The sequence below is a fragment of the Chiloscyllium plagiosum genome, unplaced genomic scaffold (assembly GCF_037043375.1).
Source record: "Chiloscyllium plagiosum isolate Xiang-an unplaced genomic scaffold, Cpla_swu_hap1 HiC_scaffold_9, whole genome shotgun sequence".
Lineage (NCBI taxonomy): Eukaryota > Metazoa > Chordata > Chondrichthyes > Orectolobiformes > Hemiscylliidae > Chiloscyllium > Chiloscyllium plagiosum.
This window is the reverse complement of record NW_028270147.1, coordinates 17,456,596-17,476,914: the sequence shown is the minus strand read 5'-3', so window position 1 is coordinate 17,476,914 and position 20,319 is coordinate 17,456,596. Positions and strand designations below refer to the sequence as shown.

General features: G+C 41.6%; 1 protein-coding gene across 4 annotated transcripts in view; it reads left to right on the top strand.

The window, feature by feature from the left end:
* Positions 1-20,319, top strand: part of LOC122554159 (kynurenine--oxoglutarate transaminase 3-like) — an 83,362-nt gene that overhangs the window by 57,131 nt on the left and 5,912 nt on the right. For all 4 annotated transcript variants that reach the window (XM_043698735.2, XM_043698737.2, XM_043698736.2 and 1 more), the window contains 2 exons: positions 10,714-10,900; positions 11,892-11,965. In XM_043698735.2, the coding sequence (XP_043554670.2) occupies positions 10,714-10,900; positions 11,892-11,965 (261 nt within the window). The remainder of the gene's footprint in view (positions 1-10,713; positions 10,901-11,891; positions 11,966-20,319) is intronic.

The window sequence follows — 20,319 nt, the reverse complement described above, 5'->3', positions numbered from 1 at the left end:
AGAGTCATAGAGATGTACAACACGAAAACAGACCCTTTGGTCCAACTCGTCCATTCCAACTAGACATCCTAACCTAATCTAGTCCCATTTGCCAGCACCCAGCCCATATCCCTCCAAACCCTTACTATTCATATACCCATCCAGATGCCTTTTAAATTGTTGCAGTTGTACCAGCCTTCACCACTTCCTCTGGCAGCTCATTCCATACACGCACCACCCTCTGCATGAAAAAGTTGTCACTGAGGTCTATTTTAAATTTTTCCCCTTTCATCCTCTAGTTATGAACTCCTCCACTCCAGGGAAAGAAAAACGTTGTCTATTTACCCTATCCATGCCCATCGTGATTTTATAAACCTCTATAAGGTCACCCCTCAGCCTCCAATACTCAAGAGTAAATAGCCCCAGTTTTTTCAGCCTCTCCCTCTAGCTCAAACCCTCCAACCCTGGCAACAATCCTTGTAAGTCTTTTCTGAACCCTTTCAAGTTTCACGACGTTCCTTCTGATCATTAAGGTCAATGCTGACATTATCAAGGAGAGCTGCAGATTGTCTTTGAAGTGTTTTCTTTATCATTGCCTGGAACATGAACCATTGGGAGTTGAAGAACAGAGCCTGGTGAGGATGAAAGTTCTCAGTGATTGCAATACAATGTCAAACCATTGTTTTTTGATAGAGCTTTGCCTGAATACTTATGACTGCACCATTTCAAATACGCAGCTCACTGTCACCTTTTAAAAGGCAACTAGAGATGGGCAATCATTGCTAACCCGCCAACGATGCTCATGTCCAGCTAGTGAATAAAAAATAATTTTAATTTTATTAACCACCTACCTACACGGGCTTGATCATAATTCATTCGTTCATGTGATGAGGGTATCTCTGGCTAGGCCAGTATTTATTACCTATCCCATATTACCCAGAAGGCAGTTAAGAGTCAACCACATTGCTGTGGGTCTAGAGTCAGATGTAGACCGTCCAGGGTAAGGATGGCAGATTTCCTTCTCCAAAGAACATGAGTGAACTAGATAGATTTTCCTTACAATCAACGATGGATTCATGATCATCATTAGACTCTTAATTGCAGATTTTAAAAAAAATTCAAATTCCACAATGAGGATTCAAACTCAGGTCTCTAGAACAACACCTGGATTAACAGCACAGTGATAATATCACTGGGAAGGGAGTGACCATCATCCCTCCACCCACACCCCCCCACCACCTCCCCAAGATATATTACATCGGTTGATTCCCCTTTATCAGTTTGTTAGAAACATCCTCAAAAAGCTTCAACAAGTTTGTCAGCCATGAAAATTCATGCTGACTATATCCATCAGATCATTTTTTTATCCATGTATGGTGGTCATGTCCTTTATAATTGAATACAGAGGTTGAATTTAAAATTACAGCAAATAGTTGTACTTAAAATGCAGTGGGACACTGAATTATCATTGCCTAAGCTGGAGGTCCACTTAACATTCATCCCATTACTTGTGAATTCATTGCATTAATCGACCTAATAAATGGAATGGAATGGAATGGAAAATCTGGAACACGTGCCTTCAGCATCTGGACTGGGATAGTGCAAGGCTAAATGATAGTCCCTTTACTAGATACAAGCTAACTGACAATGGTATTCATCTCAAAGATCAGCTTTGAGGGTGTCAGTATTAAATACTATTTAGGTGTAAACCTCTTTAGTCTTAGTCCCCTCCATGCCAAAACTATGGAGGATTTGGATAGGCTTAGTAATTGGGTAAGAATGTGGCTGATGGAAAATAATGCGGCGAAATGTCAGTTTATACACTTTGGTAGCTGAAACAGATGTGCAGAGTATTTCTTAAATTATGAGAGTTCGGAAAGCGTAGATGTGCAAAAGCCCTTGAGTTACCTCATCAATAAGTCACTGAAGTCTAACATGTAGGTACAGACAAAAGTTAAAGAGACTAATGAAATGTTAGCTTTTATTGCAAGAGGATTAGAGAACAGTAAGTGAAGTCCTCCTAAAGTTGTATGGGAACTTGGTTAGACTGCATCTGGAATATTATGTGCAGTTTGATCCCCTTATGTCAGGAACAATCTTATTGTCACAGAGAAAATGCAACAAAGATTCACTGGACATGTTCCTGGGCTGACAGTACTGTCCTATAAAGCAAGATTGTGCCAACTAGGCCTATTTTCTCTGGCGTTTTGAAGACTGAGAGGTGACCAAGATACTTAAAGAGACAAGTATTTATCTCCCTTCTTTTGGGAGTCAAGAACCAGAGGGTTAAATTCTAAATATAAGGGGAATGCCCATTTAGGACTGTGATGGAGAGAACTTTTCATTGTACTCAGAGGATTGTGAAGCCACAGAGGATGTTGTGAAACTTGAAAGGATTCAGAAAATATTTACAAGGATGTCACCAGAATTGGAGGGTTTGAGCTAGAGGGAGATGCTGAATAGGCTGGATCTGTTTTCCCTGGAGCATTGGAGGCTGAGCCATGACCTTATAGAGATTTATAAAATCATAAGGGGCATGGATAGGGTAAATAGACAAGGTCCTTTCCCTGGGGTGGGAGAGTCCAGAACTAGAGGGCATAGGTTTGGGGTGAGAGGGGAAAGATTTAAAAGAGACCTAAAGAGGCAGCCTTTACAATGCAGAGAGTGGTCTGTATGTAATGAACTGCCAGAGGAAGTGGTGGAGGCTGGTACAATTAAACATTTAAAAGGCATCTGGATGGACATATGAATAGGAAGGGTTTCGAGGGATATGGGCCAAGTGCTGGCAAATGGGACCAGATTAGGTTGGGATATCTGGTCGGCATGGACGAGTTGGACTGAAGGGTCTATTCCAGTGCTGTACATCTCTATGATTCTATGAGAAGGCTATGGAAGCTCAGTCTGTGAGTATATCTAAAGTAGAAATTAATAGATTTTTGATTATTAATGGCATTGTAGGGATGGGGCAGCTAAAAGGCATTAAAGTATTTGATAAGCAGTGATCTTATTAAATGACAGAGCAGATCCAGTGGGCTGAATGGCCTTGCTTCTGTTCCTATGTTCCTGTTTTCAGTCATGATTAAAATTCTCGGTTAGCTTTTGCTATTTTCCTGAGTTGACAGATGTTGCAGGTCTCAACCTGATGGAACATCATTCCAAGGGAATTCCTGGGCTGGAGATCATTCTCAAAGTTCCACATTGGAAGAAGTAATACAATTTTATATCTACTGTTTTACACGTGCCTCAGACAAGGCATCCATTTGTGTTTTGATTTATCCAGAAGTTTCATTCAGTGCAAGGCTTGAAGTTCAGAGAGGCATTTGTTGTAGCCAAGTGGTCCTTAGATGTCTCTCTGTTATGGTCATATGGTCTAAACACTATACATCTAAAATATTCAGTGCAGTGCAAGAAATGCATTGAAATCTTTTATGTCAAGTTCTGTCTATGGCAAAGTGCACTTGGGAAAGTGGCAACGTTACCCTGTAGTATCTGTTATGGCATTAGGTTTGTTGTGAAGTGGATCACCAATGCAATGAAATGATCTGTTTGTAAATTAAGTCCTTTCACTTCCTAACTCTCTCTGTTTCATTTTATTTCTACACCTGAGTATATTTGGTGAAGTGTCAAAAAACTCACTGGTCCAGATCTTGTAGTCTCAAGGTAGGTAGAGAGGCCTGATGAATCCTGAAAAGTGATTGCTGGGACCCCTTGGAGATAGCTAAGTAATTGTCTGGGATGTTTAAACTTGTGATGGGCAATTACTTGGCACTTAATCCCTCCAAAAATGTCTCCTACTCTCTGAAATCTCAGACTTGCCTGAAGGGTTATACCCGAAACGTCGACTTCTCCACCAGCTGATGCTGCCTGGGGGCTTGCTGTGTTCTTCCAGCCTGCTGCCTGTCTACTCTGGATTCCAGCATCTGCAGTTTTGTTTTTGTTTCTGCCTTAATAGTTGGCCAGGAAAGATTTAGAGGAACTAAAAGCAGTCAATGATAAATACGCCCTAATGTCTCCCCAAGCCACCATATCCACTGTGGCCCCTTACCCAATCTTGTCACTCTGTCTCCTTGCCATCCACTTTGTAGCCCTACCCATCCACATCATCCCTTATTCACTTACGTGACATTATTTATTTATTAATTTACTAAAAAGGTGTTTAAGCTAATCAGTGTGTTATTCAATGATTTAACCTATCACCAATTATTGCTTGACAGTCTTACTGTGAGGATTCAGCTGGACTGAAGATTTGCTCTCCATTTCCTGGTCCTGTGGTATCTGTAGTTTGGCCCAGAAATGTGGGGGGCAGATGCAGGCTAATAAAGTAGGTCTGAGGGCAGAAACCTGGCAGTAGTTGATGCTCTTGGAAGATTCATGCTGCAATTGCAAGCTCCAGTCACTGTTGGATACAACCCATGATCTCTTCATTTGTGCTAGAATGTCAGATGAGTTATGTTTTGAGGGAGAGTTAAAAAAAAAGCTTAATTGAGCCCTGTTTAAACTATTCCTCTTTCATGTAGTTTCAGTTCTTTACCTTCTCCTTGACCTGCCTGTAAAGTCATGGGCTATCTTCAGGTTTAGATTTCAAAAGAACACAATATCCATTATACATTAACTAAGTACTGCTGTAGTTAGTCATAGATATACCAGACTCTGGCTTATAATTACATGAGGTAAGGACTAATATATCTTCAGCTGTTCATGTCCATGCTGTAGTCTGGCCTGGAGCAGAGTTTGAGAGTTCAGAGTGTTCTAATTCCACCTGCTTGGTCAATTTATATTCATGATGTACAGTTCCATGACAACATCATATGGTTGCTCCAGGATCCTAATGCGCTTTAGAAGAACACTTTTTATCTCCTTGTCATAAATATTAATCAACATATATATACATTCACAAGTGAATTACCTCATATCATAGAATCCCTACAGTGCAGATAGAGGCCATTCAACCTATTGGGTTTGCACTGATCCTCTGAAAAGCATCCCACCCAGACCCAAACGCCCCCTCCCCCCATAACTGCATTAACCGTGGCCATTCCACCAAACTTGCACATCTCTGGATACAACGGGCCAAGTTTTTCACACCTTTGGACTATGGGAGGAAATCGGAGGACCTGGAGGAAACTCACATGGGCATGTGGGTTTCTACTGGGTAGATTATTTTGTTTAACAACATTTCCTGAACATTTTGACTTTGTTTCTCCCACCTCTCTCTAAGTCCTTAAATTGATTGATCTGTGTTGATAGGTGGTTAAGGAAAGTCTATGAGAGGGTATAGAAAGACTTGAGGTAAAGTTAGCAATCTTAGCATTAGACATAATTGTTCAATACCTGAGGAAATATGTACTCCATCCACATGTTGTTCTGCATGGGAAGAAGATTGTTCCCTTACAGTTTTGAAGTGTTTTTCAAGGTTCTATTCCAAGGCATGAATGCACATGTTGAGTTGAAAATTATTTGATTTGGTTTACAATCCAGAAGCTGATCGAAACCTGAAGAATTATGTTTTCTATATTCTCCAAATCACTGATCCATTAAATTGTTTTGCAATGAACCTAATAGTTTCCAACATAAGTTTAAGATAGTCACTGAGAAACAAAACAATTCGGGAAGAATCATCATTACTCAGAAAATGGTTAGAATTTTGAACTCAGTACTGCATGAAATGGATGGTCTGACTTGTATAAATATGTTTAAAGGGAAGCTAACTAAGTACATGAGGAAGAAGTAACAAGTTGCAATGATAGGTGGGGAGAGAGCTCCAGGATTTTGACCCATTGAAACTGAAGAAATGGCAATATATTTCCAAATCATGATGGTGAGCGGCTTGGAGGGCAACTTGCAATCGGTTATATTCCAGTGTATCTGTTGCCCTTGTCCTGGATGGTGGTTGTGAGTTTAGAATTTGTCGTCTGAGAATCTTTGGTGAATTTCTGCAGTACATCTTGCAGATGGTGCACAATTCTGCTACTGTGCATTAATGGTGGAAGGAGTGAATGTTTAAAGGTGTGGTGTCAGCTAACACTCAGGTATCAAACCTTTTGAGAGTCATTAGAGGTGTACACATTCAGGCAAGTGGGGAATATTCAGTCACACTCCTGATTTGTGACTTTCAAATGGTGGACAGGTTTTGGAGAGTTGGGAGGTGAGTGTTAGATCTCATTTTCCAATAAGAGTCCGAGTTGCGGAGTGGTTTCAGATAACTTTTTATTGCAGCTTTATTTTCGGTACAACTTCATTTCTCCAGAGCAATAAGGCACACACAAAGCTTCAGTGTGTCTTAACGTTTATAGTTTAAACTTAGAATGTGCACCCACCCCCCAGCAATTGCTATTGGTCAGCAGCGCTAAGTTATCCTTGGCTCTCTGGTATAGCATCTTATACTGTCAAGCTTGCCTCAGAAATTTACTTGACATAGTTTAACTGTTGATAGTCCTTAACCCAAAGGAAGTACTGCTGCAGTCAACAATTTTAATGTGTTTCCAATTAAGCAAATCATATCACTGAATGACAAAGAGATACACATGGGTAAAAACAATGACTGCAGATGCTGGAAACCAGATTCTGGATCAGTGGTGCTGGAAGAGCACAGCAATTCAGGCAGCATCCGACGAGCAGCATTCGACGAGCAGCACCACTGCGCGTTGGATGCTGCCTGAATTACTGTGCTCTTCCAGCACCACTGATCCAGAAAGAGATACACATGCTTGTCGTCCATTGCCGGTTCTCCACGGTTTCATGATATTAACAGACTCTCTTATCTCCCTTTATTGATATGGGAGCTGCTCTTATTGTCTGAGAGTGGTTTGAATCTTTCACTTTAATGCTTTTAGTTTTTTTGTATATAGGTGGATCTATAACTACTTTGGATTCCATATCTATGATTATCTGAAGAATCTTAACTGAAACCTACTCTTAGTATTCTAACAGATTGATAAATAGTTCAAGAGAAATAACTAACTAGTGTGAAATGTTCTTATCTATGCCTTATGCATAAGCAACTGCAACTGCGGATTCTATCTCAATCCAGTAACCTTAAGTGTACAGAACTACTGCTGTTCTACTTTTGAAGACCACACTAAACAAATATTTTTTGCAAGCCCTTTAACTTCTATCAGCCATTTTCTGCTGCATTAACCATGAGCAGCCTTTGACCATTTTGTGCCCCTCAGTCATGGGCAGACCTTCCAGTAATTTACTGGTTGTAAGATTTCTAGCCTCTCACTTGCTCCTGTAGCCACAGTAAATTTCTGAACAGTGGTACCTCCCATGATGTTTGTAATTGAAGATGAAGTGATGATAATGCTATTGAACATCAAATGATGAGGGTAAGATTCTTTCTTGTTGATTATAGTCATTGTCTGGCATTTGGGTAGCACAAATGTTACTTGCCACTTTTCAACCCAAATCTGGATGTTGTCAAGGTCTTGATGCATTCCCATTGGCTACTCTGTAACTGAGGAGTCAAAGATACTGCTGAGCATTGGCCATTATGATAGAGCAAAGACCATTAATGAAGCAGTTGACAATGTTTAGGCCTTGGACACTACACTACTCAGTGATGTCCTGGGACTGAGATGACTGACATTCAATAACCACAATCATTTTCCTTTGGGTCAGGTATGCACAAACCAGTGATAAGTTTTCCTTTATTTCCATTGACTCTAGTTTCAGTAGGATTCCTTGATGACACAGTCAGTCAAGAGATTCACTCTTATCTCTCCTCTGGAGTTCAACCTTTTAATCTATGTTTGAATCAAGGCTGTAATGAGATCTGGAGCTGAGTGGCCCTGGCAGAACCCAAACTGGGCATCAGTGAGCAGGTTATTGTGAAGCAGTAATATAGGAGGCATGGCTAGTAAGTTTGCAGATGACACCAAAATAGATCAAATAGTGGACAGTGAAGAAGATTATCGCAGAGTATGACGAAACCTTGATCAGATGGGCCAGTAACCTGAGGATTGGCAGATCAAGTTTAATTTAGATAAATGTCAGGTGCTGCATTTTTAGTAAGGCAAATTAGGGAAAACTTATAAAGTTTATGGTAGGGCCCTGGGGAGTGTTGCTAAACAAAGAGACCTGGGGATCGCAGCTACCTCGTCTCATGAAAGGGGAGTCACAGGTACACAGGATGGTGAAGAAGTGTTTGGCACACTTGCCTTCAATGGTCAGTGCATTGAGTATAGGAGTTGGGGCGTCACATTGTGGTTGTACAGGACATTGGTAAGGCCACTTTTTGAATACTTTGTATAAATCTGGTTGCCCTTCTATAGAAAGGATGTTGTTAAATTTGAGAGGGTGCAGAAAAGATTTGGAAGGATGTTGCCAGCACTGGATAGTTTTAATTATTTTAATTAATTCAGCACTGGAGAGGCTGAATAGACTGGGGCTTATTTCCCTGGAGGCTTATAGATGTTTATAAAATCATGAGGGGCATGGATTGGGTGGGATCGCTTAGCTTTCTTTATCACTTGTTGCTTATGTTGTTTGGCATGCAAGTAGTCCTGTTTTATAGCTTCACCAGGTTGACACCTCATTTTTAGGTATGCCTGGTGTTGCTCCTGCATGCTGTCCTGCACTCTCCATTTATGTTGATCCCATGGCTTTTGGGTAATGATTAAGTGTGGGATATACCAGGCCTTGATGTTGCAGATTGTGTTGGAGTTCTGCTGCTGTTGATGGGCCACAGTGCCTTATGAATTCCCAGTCTTGCATTGATAGATCTGTTTACTGTCTGTTCCATTTGGCACAGTGGTAGTGACGTACAATATGTTTGAGGGTATTCTCACTGTGAAGGCAGGACTTCCTCGTTACAATGTCAGTGCAGTGGTCACTGTTACCGAGACTGTTATGGGCAGATGTAGCAGGCAGAATGGTAAGGATGAGGATAAATATGCTGTCCCTCTTGTTAGTTTTCTCACCACCTGCTGCAGACCCAGTTTAGCAGCTATGTCCTTTAATTTCCGACCTATCTCAAGCAATGGAGCTGCTACCAAAACATTCTTGGTGGTGGTCATTGAGATCCCCCACTCAGAGCTCAGTTTACATCCTTGCCATCCTCACTGCTTCCTCTAAGTGTTGTTCAATATGGAAAAGTACCGATTCATCAGCTGAGGTGTGCTTGGTAATCATCAGGTGCTTTCCTTGCCCATGTTTGACCTGATAACTTGAGACTTCATGGGGTCTGGAGTGAACATTGAGGATTCCCAAGACAACTCCCTCCTGCCTATATACCACTGTATTCGTGGTCAATTCTGCGAGTGGGACAGGATATATTCAGGAATGGCAATGGTGGTGTCTGGGACATTGTCTGTAAGATATGATACCATGAGTATGACTGTGTTAGACTGTTATCTGACTAGTCTGTGAGACAGCTCTCCCAGACCTGTTGGTAAGGAGGACTTTGGAGGGATTACTGGCCTGTTGTTTCTAGTGCCTTAGTTGATATTGGATATCATTTGTTTAGGCTTTGTAGAGTTTCTTTTTTTAAAATCATTCATGAGATGAGGGTGTCTCTGGCAAGGCCAGCATTTATTGCCCATCCCTAATTGTCTGGAGGCAGTTAAGAGTCAACCACATTGGCTATGGGTCTGGAGTCACATGAAAGCCAGACCAGGGGAGGATGGCAGTTTCCTTCCCTGAAGACAATAGTGAACCAGATAGGTTTTTCCAACAATTGACAATGGCTTCTTGGTCATCATTAGACTCTTCATTCCAGATATTTGTTGAATTCCAATTCTACCATCTGCCAAAATTACCTGGGTCTCTGGATTAACAATCCAGCGATAATACCACGAGGCCATTGCTTCCTTGATTCAGTATAACTGAATGACTTGCTTGGACATTTCATAGAGTCAATAGCATTGGCATGGGTCTGGAGTCATATGTAGGGTCAGACCAAGGAAGGACAGCAGATTTCCTTCCCTGAAGAACATTAGTGAACCAGATGTTGTTTTTTCATTGACGCTGGTCATCATAAGACTTTTAATTCCAGATGTTTTCAATTCAAATTGCACTGTCTGCTGTGATGAGATTCAAGCCTAGGTCCCCGGACCATTTCCTGCACTATTAGTCTAACATACATTTGACCATCGCTTCCCCTTGTGTATTACTATGTACAGTATCAGGAAGAAATTCAGAGAAGGTTATCTCTGAGCAACGGTTGGACAGACTAGGCTTTTATTTGCTGAAGCTTTGAAGAGAAAGTGATGGCTTGTTTGAAACATCTAAGATCCTGAGGGGTTTTGACAGGGTAAATGTGGAAAAGATGTTTCTCTGATGGGAGAATCTTGAACTAAGTGATCATTGTTTAAAAGTTAGGGGACATCCACCTAAGACAGAGATGAGAATTTGTTTTCTCTCAAACGCCTTTGGAACTCTCTTCCTTAAAAGACAGTTGAAGCAGTGTCTTTGAATACTTTTAAGGATGAAGTAGATTCTTGATGGGCAATGGGGTGAAAGGTTAGGCGGGAAGGCAGAGTAATCAAGTCAGCCACGATCTTATTGAATGTCAGAGCAATTTCAAGGGGCTGATCGGCCTACTCCTCCTAATGTGAACATAAAAGGGGTCGCAGGAGGCCTTGTTGGGCCAAATATCCTATTTCTGAGATGTACATTTCATTTCATATTTGCGCTGAGCCTTTTGTGAGCTTTTGAAACTGCAAAACTGGGCCTATTTGGGAAAATGCAGTGAAGCACCCCAATTGAGGCTATCTGTCATCTTCTTGTACACAGGAAGCTGTTGCCCAAGGTATTTGGAAGGAATATGGCCGCCTGACAGATAAGGATTGCTACTTCCTGTCTCTACCTCGTGAGCTGGAAGCGAAGCGCAACCGCATGGCCAAGTTTCTCCATACTGTCAGGATGAAGCCAATCATCCCCGAAGGCGGTTACTTCATGATTGTCGATATTTCCGCACTAGGTAAGTGCTTTTCCCCGTCGTTCCCCTCTCTCCAAAAGCGCTGAGCATTTAGTAACTCAACACCACCACTGAACTTTCCTCAGGTACCTCGATCCTGTACTGATGCCAGCTGTGACACATAGCTGGATTTGAAATATTTCTTTCCATTTCTTGAATGATCTACGAAAGTAACAGAGGAGTTTTGTTATGAATGGAAAATTGGATTAGACCCACCGTATATTCATGTCTGATCTTAGACTCAACAAATTACGAGACTTGGTGCAAGATAAATGGGTCCACAGTTCTGACCTGAAAGCGATCCAAGGGTACACTGCTGACGACAGTCTGTCAGTGGGTGGTTGTCTGTTACTTTGCTTCGCCATTGGATTACTCAGAAGGTTGTGAGATTGTGTGAACGAAAGACCCACACCATTTACTGGGCCGGATGCCAAGTGCTGGAAGACATTAAAACAAAACGGCCAGACAACGCAAGTTCCAGTCAGGAGCTGGTATATTCATCCATGTAAACTAGCACAGTTGTTGTATGATCCCTCATGCAAACAGATTTGACAGGTCTCAGCTATGGGCAGTGGTTGAATGATTTTTTGATTACAAAGCAAGGGCAGAGGTCCTTCCCCTGACACTTGTTATTCTGAGAAAATGGCTATTTAACTTAAGGACAATGACGCAGTATCTCACATTGAATATGCAACTGGCATTTGTTGCCAAGGTTCACACGGTTACATGGGTGAACCTTCAGAGCATATAGAGCTGGGTTGTATGTTGCATTACTACACTCAGAAATCAATATGCAGCAATGAAGCTATATTTGGTGTGTACACAAGTGCTTTTTTTTAAACTTAAGAGTATTGGAGTTCCTAGATCTGTTTGGTCAATGTTTGTTTCTATTTGATGCGGCGTCTCAAAGACATGAAAAATGCCACCATGAAAAATGCCATCTAACTAATGAAATAATCAATTCTTCTTAACATTTGCACAATGTTCCCTTTAGATGTGGATATCTCCAAGGTGGAAGAGAATGAGCCTTATGATAACCTCTTTGTGAAGTGGATGATTAAAAACAAGGTAAGTTCAGCTTGATTTTGTTAATATAAAAATAGGTGTTTTCACATTGATTAATGTTGGTGATCCTCTGGTTCTGAATCACCAACCAGAAGATTGTGCATTTCAATCCCTCTTCTGAGACCTGAGACCTGTAAATTCTTACTGCACCAAAGCTTTGAAAATTCAATCCATTAGAATGAAATAAACTTTGGTTACTGCTTCTTTTCCACTATTGGGTTAATCGTAGAAACTTGTGGAGGCCATTCATCCCATTATGTCTGTTCTGTAATTTAGATGGATCATGCCTGGTCTGTACTTTATCCACATGTCTTTCTCCCAATTTCCTTGAAGACCAGTCTTACTTAACAAAACTATATGATTAGTGTCATGTAAATTTCATGTAACCTGACTCCCAGCCTTTTGGGGAGAGATGTCTAGATTTCTACTACCCTTCTGAGGAAATGGTAATTCCTAATTTTAATCCTGAATGTCATAAGTCTAATTTTAAATCTTTTAATCCTGGTATCCTTCTGGTGAATTTGTAAAATACCATCTTCCAAGTCAGTATATCCTTTCGGCAGAAGATTGTTCAAAGCTGAACACAGCATTGCATAGGCCAAGTGTTGTTCACCTGGAACATAATTTCCTTTTCTTTTGTGTCCTTGCCTCTTAAGATAAAAGGTTAATGTTGCACTTTTAATTACAATTTAATTTTTGATTTTTCTATATGTCACTAGCTATTTGTCAGTTATGCACATCGATATCCAAACCTCTGATTCTTGAGTTCTTGTCTTCTCACTACAAAGATCTTTATCAGATTTATTTTCAAAGTTTGTGAAAAGATTTGTAGCTCGGGTGCTCGTTGTTGTGGTTCTGTTCGCTGAGCTGGGAATTTGTGTTGCAGACGTTTCGTCCCCTGTCTAGGTGACATCCTCAGTGCTTGGGAGCCTCCTGTGAAGCACTTCTGTGATCTTTCCTCCGGCATTTGTAGTGATTTGTCTCTGCTGCTTCCGGTTGTCAGTTCCAGCCGTCTGCTGCAGTGGCCGGTATATTGGGTCCAGGTCGATGTGCTTATTGATTGAATTTGTGGATGAGTGCCATGCCTCTAGGAATTCCCTGGCTGTTCTCTGTTTGGCTTGTCCTATAATAGTAATATTGTCCCAGTCGAATTCATGTTGCTTATCATCTGTGTGTGTGGCTACTAAGGATAGCTGGTCGTGTCGTTTCGTGGCTAGTTGGTGTGCCACGAAACCAACGAGCCACGAAACGACACAACCAGCTATCCTTAGTAGCCACACACGCAGATGACAAGCAACATGAATTTGACTGGGACAACACTACTATTATAGGACAAGCCAAACAGAGAACAGCCAGGGAATTCCTAGAGGCATGGTACTCATCCACAGATTCAATCAATAAGCACATCGACCTGGACCCAATATACCGGGCACTGCAGCGGACAGCTGGAACTGACAACCGGAAGCGGCAGATACAAATCACTATAAATGCTGGAGGAAAGATCACAGAAGCGCTTCACAGGAGGCTCCCAAGCACTGAGGATGTCACCTAGACAGGGGACGAAATGTCTGCAACACAAATTCCCACCTCGGCGAACAGAACCACAATAGATTTATTTTCCTTGAATCTGTAGTGATTCTAATGAGGTCAGTCAGGTGGATGCCACAGAACATGAGTTCCCTGATTGGGGCTGTTAATTTGGTCCAATCAGGGAGCCCAGGCTAACCAGATAAAAAACAGGAGTTGTCAGACATCCTGGCAGTCTGAGGGAGCTGGGTCAATGTCAAAGACTTGATTTGATTTATTATTGTCACTAGCTCCGAAAGGTAGTGCTTCCAACTAAACCTGTTGGACGATAACCTGGTGTTGTGTGATTTTTAACTTTGTCCACCCCAGTCCAACACCGGCATCTCCAAATCATAAATTATTAAGGTTGCTTGATTAAGGCAACACGTAAAAAAAATTCAAAAGTTGAAAGAAACAATCTATTTCACTAATGCATTGAAGGACAATCTGAGGATGAAGATAGAGTGTTTCAGTCATTGGGACTGTGGGAGGAATACTGGCACAAAGAAAGGCATGTAGTTTGAAGAAGGATGATAAATTCGGTGAATCATCATCAACCAAATAGTGAATAGAACTAGACAATGAGCTGAAGAGGTAACTAACATTGAAAAAGAACAGAGTGGGAGAATGATGCAAGCCTTGTGAGGTCACCATGAATTTGTCGGCAAAGGATTCTTGGCAGGTTAGAAACAGAAAACATAACCATATGAATGAATACTCCTATGCCCTTATTGGAGTCCTTTACTGGTGCTCGTTATGTCTGGCCAATCCAACTATAGATGGTCATTGAAACTGGAGCTTTCTGTACTGAGTTGTGTTATAAATATTGAAGAGACAGTGAACCTTTGATCACTGGCCATGATTTTCTACTCTTTTTAAAAAACTTCAGAGAGCTAAAATATTGAGAGAGCTAACATTGTTACCTGGTGAGTAACAATGCTGGTCCCAATGGCATGGTAATTTACAGATCACCCATAATTCTGCAAATTAAGAGCTGAGAACCAGCAAGGGCAGGGGTGTCACCCTGTTCTCAGATCTGAATCACCAGAGGTTGCTGGACAGTCGGAGGCCAGCAGTTCTGAATCCTGAAATCTACCATGTGTGGCCTCCTTCTCAGGGAATGCCGCAACAAGAAGATATTTCTCTTTCTCTCACAGGGAAAGTGGGTTTTAGTGGGTTCAGAGGCAAGGGCAGGGGATGGCTTTCAGAGGCTAATATCTCTGATATCCCCACACCCAGATTGGGGCAATTGGATACCCCCCCTTCCAGAGCCGGCAGGCAGATTGCTATGGCTTCTAAATTGGGAAACTAGCCACTTTTCTCACTCACTGTGGAGGCAGATGATTGTTGAGGTGGCACTTTGTACCCCTTAATTAATTATCCATCTTAATTCTGAGTGGTGAGTCAAGGTAGTCTCACATAGACCTTCTCATCCAGAACTTAATTGCAGAAATAACAAGAAGAGGGGAAGTTTCTTCCATGGCAAACTCACCGTTTTGCTGCCTCCAGCAAGCAGAAAATCACATGTATTTGCAGTCTTATTGAAAGATTATTCACTGGTTAGGTTCATTTATGTCCATGTTGAGCTTGACTGATGTTAAAATGTGCAGAAGGGGGCCCCAGTTTCTGAGAACATCTGTTTTTCAAGAGATGACAGTGCAATTTTAAACAGGAAGCTTCTGCTGCAGCTTCTGTCTACACGGCTAATCCTTCTAATTTAGGATTTCAGTTTTTTCATACTTGGTACATAATTCACAAGTATCTACCAATCAATTTCAAATACAGTACCTCAAGAAAGCAGCTGAGTTTTTTGACTGCTGGGTTCATTGCATGTGTTTTTTAACAATATCACTTACTCTGTACTATTGTGGGTGAAACTAGAACTAGGGGGCGTACCCTTAAAATAAGGGGGATCAGATTTAGGACTGAGTTGAGGAGGAGCTTCTTCACCCAAAGGGTTGTGAATCTGTGGAATCCCTGCTCAATGAAGCCGTTTAGGCTACCTCATTGAATATTTTTAAGGCAAAGATAGTTAGATTTTTGAACAGTAAAGGAATTAAGGGTTATGGAGAGTGCAGTCCACAAAAACATCAGCCATGATCTTAGTGAATGGTGGAGCAGCTTGACATGCCAGGTTGCCTACTCCTGCTCCTATTTCTTATAAGTAAAGAAATGGAGAAAAAAGAGTATTACACTGTGGATACTGCAGGTTCTGACATTGGTGGGGTAGACTAGGTCTATATGGATTTCAGTAAGGCCATTGATAAAGTTTCACATGATTGGCTGCTCTTGAAGGTTAGAGCACATGGAATCCAGGATAAGCCGGCAAATTGGATTCAAAATTGGTTTGATGGTAGGAAGCAGAGGGTAATGGTGGAAGGATGCTTGTTGGACTGGAGGCCTGTGACTAGTGAAGTGCCTCAGGATCGGTGCTGTTTGTTATCTATATCAATGATTTGGATAAGAATGTACAAAGCATGAATAGTAAGTTTACTGATAACACTAAAATAGGTAGTACCTTGGACAGTGAGGAAGGTTCTCAGAAATTGCAGCAGGCCCTTGTTCTGCTGGGGAAGTGGGCTGAAAAAAATGGCAAATGGAGTTTAATATAGATAAGTGTGAAGTCTTACATTTTGGAAAGTCAAATCAAGGTAGGAGTTTCATGGTAAATAGTAGGGCCTTAAGGAGTGTAGTAGAACAGAGGGGACCTTGGAGTTCAAATGCACGGGTCTCTGAAAGTGGGGCCACAGGTAGACACGGCAGTGAAGAAGACTTTTGGCACAATGGCCTTCATCAGTCAGGGCACTGAATAAAGAAGTTGGGAAGTTGCAGCTGTACAGGATGCTGGTGAGGCCGCACTTGGAGTTCAGTTTGGTCACCTTGCTATAGGAAGGATGTTATTAAACTGGAAAGAATGCAGAAGAAATTTACAAGCATGTTGACTGGACTCAATGGTCTGAGTTATAGGAACAGGTTGGATAAACCAGGCCTTTTTACTTCAAACCTAGGAGACTGAGGAGGAACCTTATTGAGGTCTATACGATCATGAGAGGCATGCATAGGGTGAATGCACTCAAACTTTTTCCCAGTGTTGGGGAATCGCGGACTAGAGGGCATCAGTTTAAGGTGGGAGGGGTAAGAGTAAAAGAGAACCTGAGGGGTAACTTTTTTACACAGAGAGCGGTACGCGTATGGAATGAGCTGTCAGTGGAAGTGGTTGAGACTGGCACATTAACAACATTTAAAAGGCATTTGGACAAATACATGGGCAGGAAAGGATTAGAAGGATATGGGCCAAGTGCAGGGAAATGGGGTTAGTGTGGATGGACGTTTTGGTTGGCATGGACCAGTTTGGGTCAAAGGACCTATCTCGGTGCTGTATGTATCTATGACTCTGAAGTGTTGGAAACACTTACCAGGTCAGGCAACAACTAAGGACAGATGAACAGTCCGTTCCCCACACCTTTTCCCACCAGTGACAACCATGCCTTTGTCATGGACCCATAGTTTGGAATTCTCTCCCTAACTGCTCTATCTCTCCACTAACTCCTACCTACCCGTTGGAAGGCTTTCCTTAAAACCTGCCTCTTTCACCCCAAGCACCACCCAATGTGGGACAAAGGGCTTTTGTGAAACACTTTGGAAATTTATTTAAAAGGAAGTAAGTTCTTATTTGTATGTTACTTGTTTCTTACGTTAAAGGACACCGTCTGTTTCAGAAGTTTAAGTTTATAACAAATTTTCTCTTTACTTATTCACACATTGTAAAGCATGAGTGTCAACACAACTTTCATTTTATGAGCTAGTGTGACCCCTCCACGTGTGGAAAGGTCCTTTTGTATCCTTTTTCAACATTTGCACTTTAAGATAACGTTTACTGAAACTGAATCCAACACTGTCTTGCCAAGGCTTTTCTTTGCCCAGGATATTGTTTCTCGAGGTGAAGAATCTGAAGAATATTACTTTAAGTCTATTTCCATCAGGCACTTGCTAATAAATCATCATTAGACACAAGGTAGAGCTCCATTTACAATATAACCGAAGGCCCAATTTCTACTGAATAACACATCAAATATTGGGAAATTTACCAATTCCCGCACGATCCATCTGCTTACTTTTGAGATTGTCAACTTAGTGTGAACTTAGAGAACTAGCTTCCTATATAAATAACTGGATTAAGGAGCAAGATCCTTGCAGTCAGCAGGTGGAGATTTTCACCCTGTCTGTTTAGATTTTTTCCTGTAACGGTATCAATATTCTTACAGCGCTTTTAATGTAATAAAATGTCCCAAAAGAAGTTTGATCAAATAAAATTTGAAACCAGGTCACAGAAAATTGGGGTGCACAGGGAACTGGAAAGTGGATACAAGTAAGATCTCTGAGTGTTGTAGGGCTGCAGGAGCTTTCAGAGACAAAGACCCAGTTTCTCAATTGCAGTCTGATTTTCATTTTATTCGCTCATGAGATCTGAGCATCGATAGCTGGGCCAGCGTTTATTGTTCATTTGTAGTTTCTCTTGAGACTTTGGTGATGAGCTGCCTTCTTGAATCGCCATAGTCCATTTTCAAAAGCAATTCTGCTTTCCAAACTATAGGGTTTGTATAATCCAAACAGGGCTGAGAGGGTTTCTACTCCCTCAGTAGTGATTGTGGTTGACATTTGACAATAGCGAGAGATCAGCTCATTTGGTGTTCCTAGTGCATAATTTGATAATATGCTAATTGAGTTCTGAGGTCAAATGGGCGATTTATTTGGCACCAGCACAACTTCAAAAGTTGTTGGCCATTCCACTACCTGAGGAAATAACTGGGAGTAGGATAGTGAAGGCAACCTGCACTCCTTCTTCCAATCCCATTTCAGGTTACAGCTTTGGAAATCATGCGGCAGATCTATCCCCTGCAGTGAGATATCACTTACTGAGAGTGCGAGTTCCTTCTAATCTTTGTGCCAGTCCTGTTCCTCAAGAGAAGTTAGGGATGCTGATTTTGTCAACAATGTTCACATCGCATGAATGAATTGAAAAGAAAAAGGATCAAATTTAAGAGAAATTTGTTGTCCTGGCAAAGGTTTATTTCAGATTTCTAGAATCTGCTGTACCTAACCAGGGTAACACTGCAAGCTTTGTTAAGAATCAGAGAGAAATGCACAGCATTTTAGCAATCCTTACCTTATTTTTAAAAGCACATGTTGTGTCCAGTTGTTTGCTGGCATAAGACACCAATCTATTTGGCCTGCAATCAATTAAATGTACTATCTGTCAAATATAATGCATCCTGCCATTCTTCCTCCATTCTCAGGAAGTCAGAAAGTTGCAAACATGACCAGGCATTTTGTACAAACTTCTGTATTATTTCTCAATCCAATGTTTTACTTTTTGTTTAATATGTAGAAATCATATACAGGAGTGGCAATAGATAGGGCAAGAAGCTTTTGGGATGAATGCAAGATATTTCATTCCTGACAAGGAAGAAAGAAGCCAGACGCTTCCCCTAAATTTGACGCAAAGTGACGCCAACAGCGTGGGTTCAATTCCTGTACTGGCTGAGGTTACCAGAAGTGTCTTGCCTTCCCAACCTTGAACCTTACCTGAGGCGTGGTGATTCTCGGGTAAAATTTACCACTAATTGTCTCTTTCTAAAGAGAGAGCTGTCCGATGATCCTCTGGTACAATGGTGATTTTACCCTATAGCTTGTATTGTCCTTTGTTTATTTTCACGACCTCCCTTCTCATTGATTCCTACTCACACAAAACACATAAAGTATCCTTGTTAGTAAAGTTCACCCTCTTTGCAGTTTCAATGATATATTCTGTGATATACTTGTGGCCAATTTGGAGAGATGGTGTGACTCTCTGCCGAGCAGCTCAATAGAGTGTACACCTCTCACTGCAAAGCAACAACACATATTCTTCACCTACAGGAGTACAGTTAGTGTGTTCAAAACAAACCACAGTATTTCACCATTGAAAATAAATGAGAAGGTTAAGGGAGGATTGCAGGAAATGCAGCTGACTTGCTAGCCTTATAGGTTTCCTTAACTCTGACCTTACCAGCACCTAGTTGGATGGCTCAGCATGCAATCCATCCAATTATGTGAGAGTATGCCAAACAAACTTCAGTTCATAAACATCCACAGTACTTTTCCCATACAGTATTACATGATCTAAATCCTTCTATACAGTCCCCTCCCATAAGTCTAAGCGTTACACAATCATAGAGAATATCTGCAGCAGAGACCCTTATAAGTTCAAACATAACCAATGCAGAGGCTGCACAGATCATGTTTGAACTCTGACATTCTAGGGGGGGGCAAGTTTAAATTGCTCGCATGACAGAAACTAGTCAAGCGGGATATTAACGAGGTAAAAACAATGACTGCAGATGCTGGAAACCAGATTCTGGATTAGTGGTGCTGGAAGAGCACAGCAGTTCAGGCAGCATCCAAGGAGCTTTGAAATCGACGTTTCGGGCAAAAGCCCTTCATCAGGAATAAAGGCAGTGAGCCTGAAGTGTGGAGAGATAAACTAGAGGAGGGTGGGGGTGGGGAGAAAGTAGCATAGAGTACAATGGGTGAGTGGGGGAGGGGATGAAGGTGATAGGTCAGGGAGGAGAAGGTGGAGTGGATAGGTGGAAAAGGAGATAGGCAGGTAGGACAAGTCCGGACAAGTCATGGGGACAGTGCTCCCGCGAGGAGGTTGAGCAATTCATCAACTTCACCAACACATTCCACCCTGACCTTAAATTTACCTGGACCGTCTCTGACACCTCCCTCCCCTTCCTGGACCTCTCCAT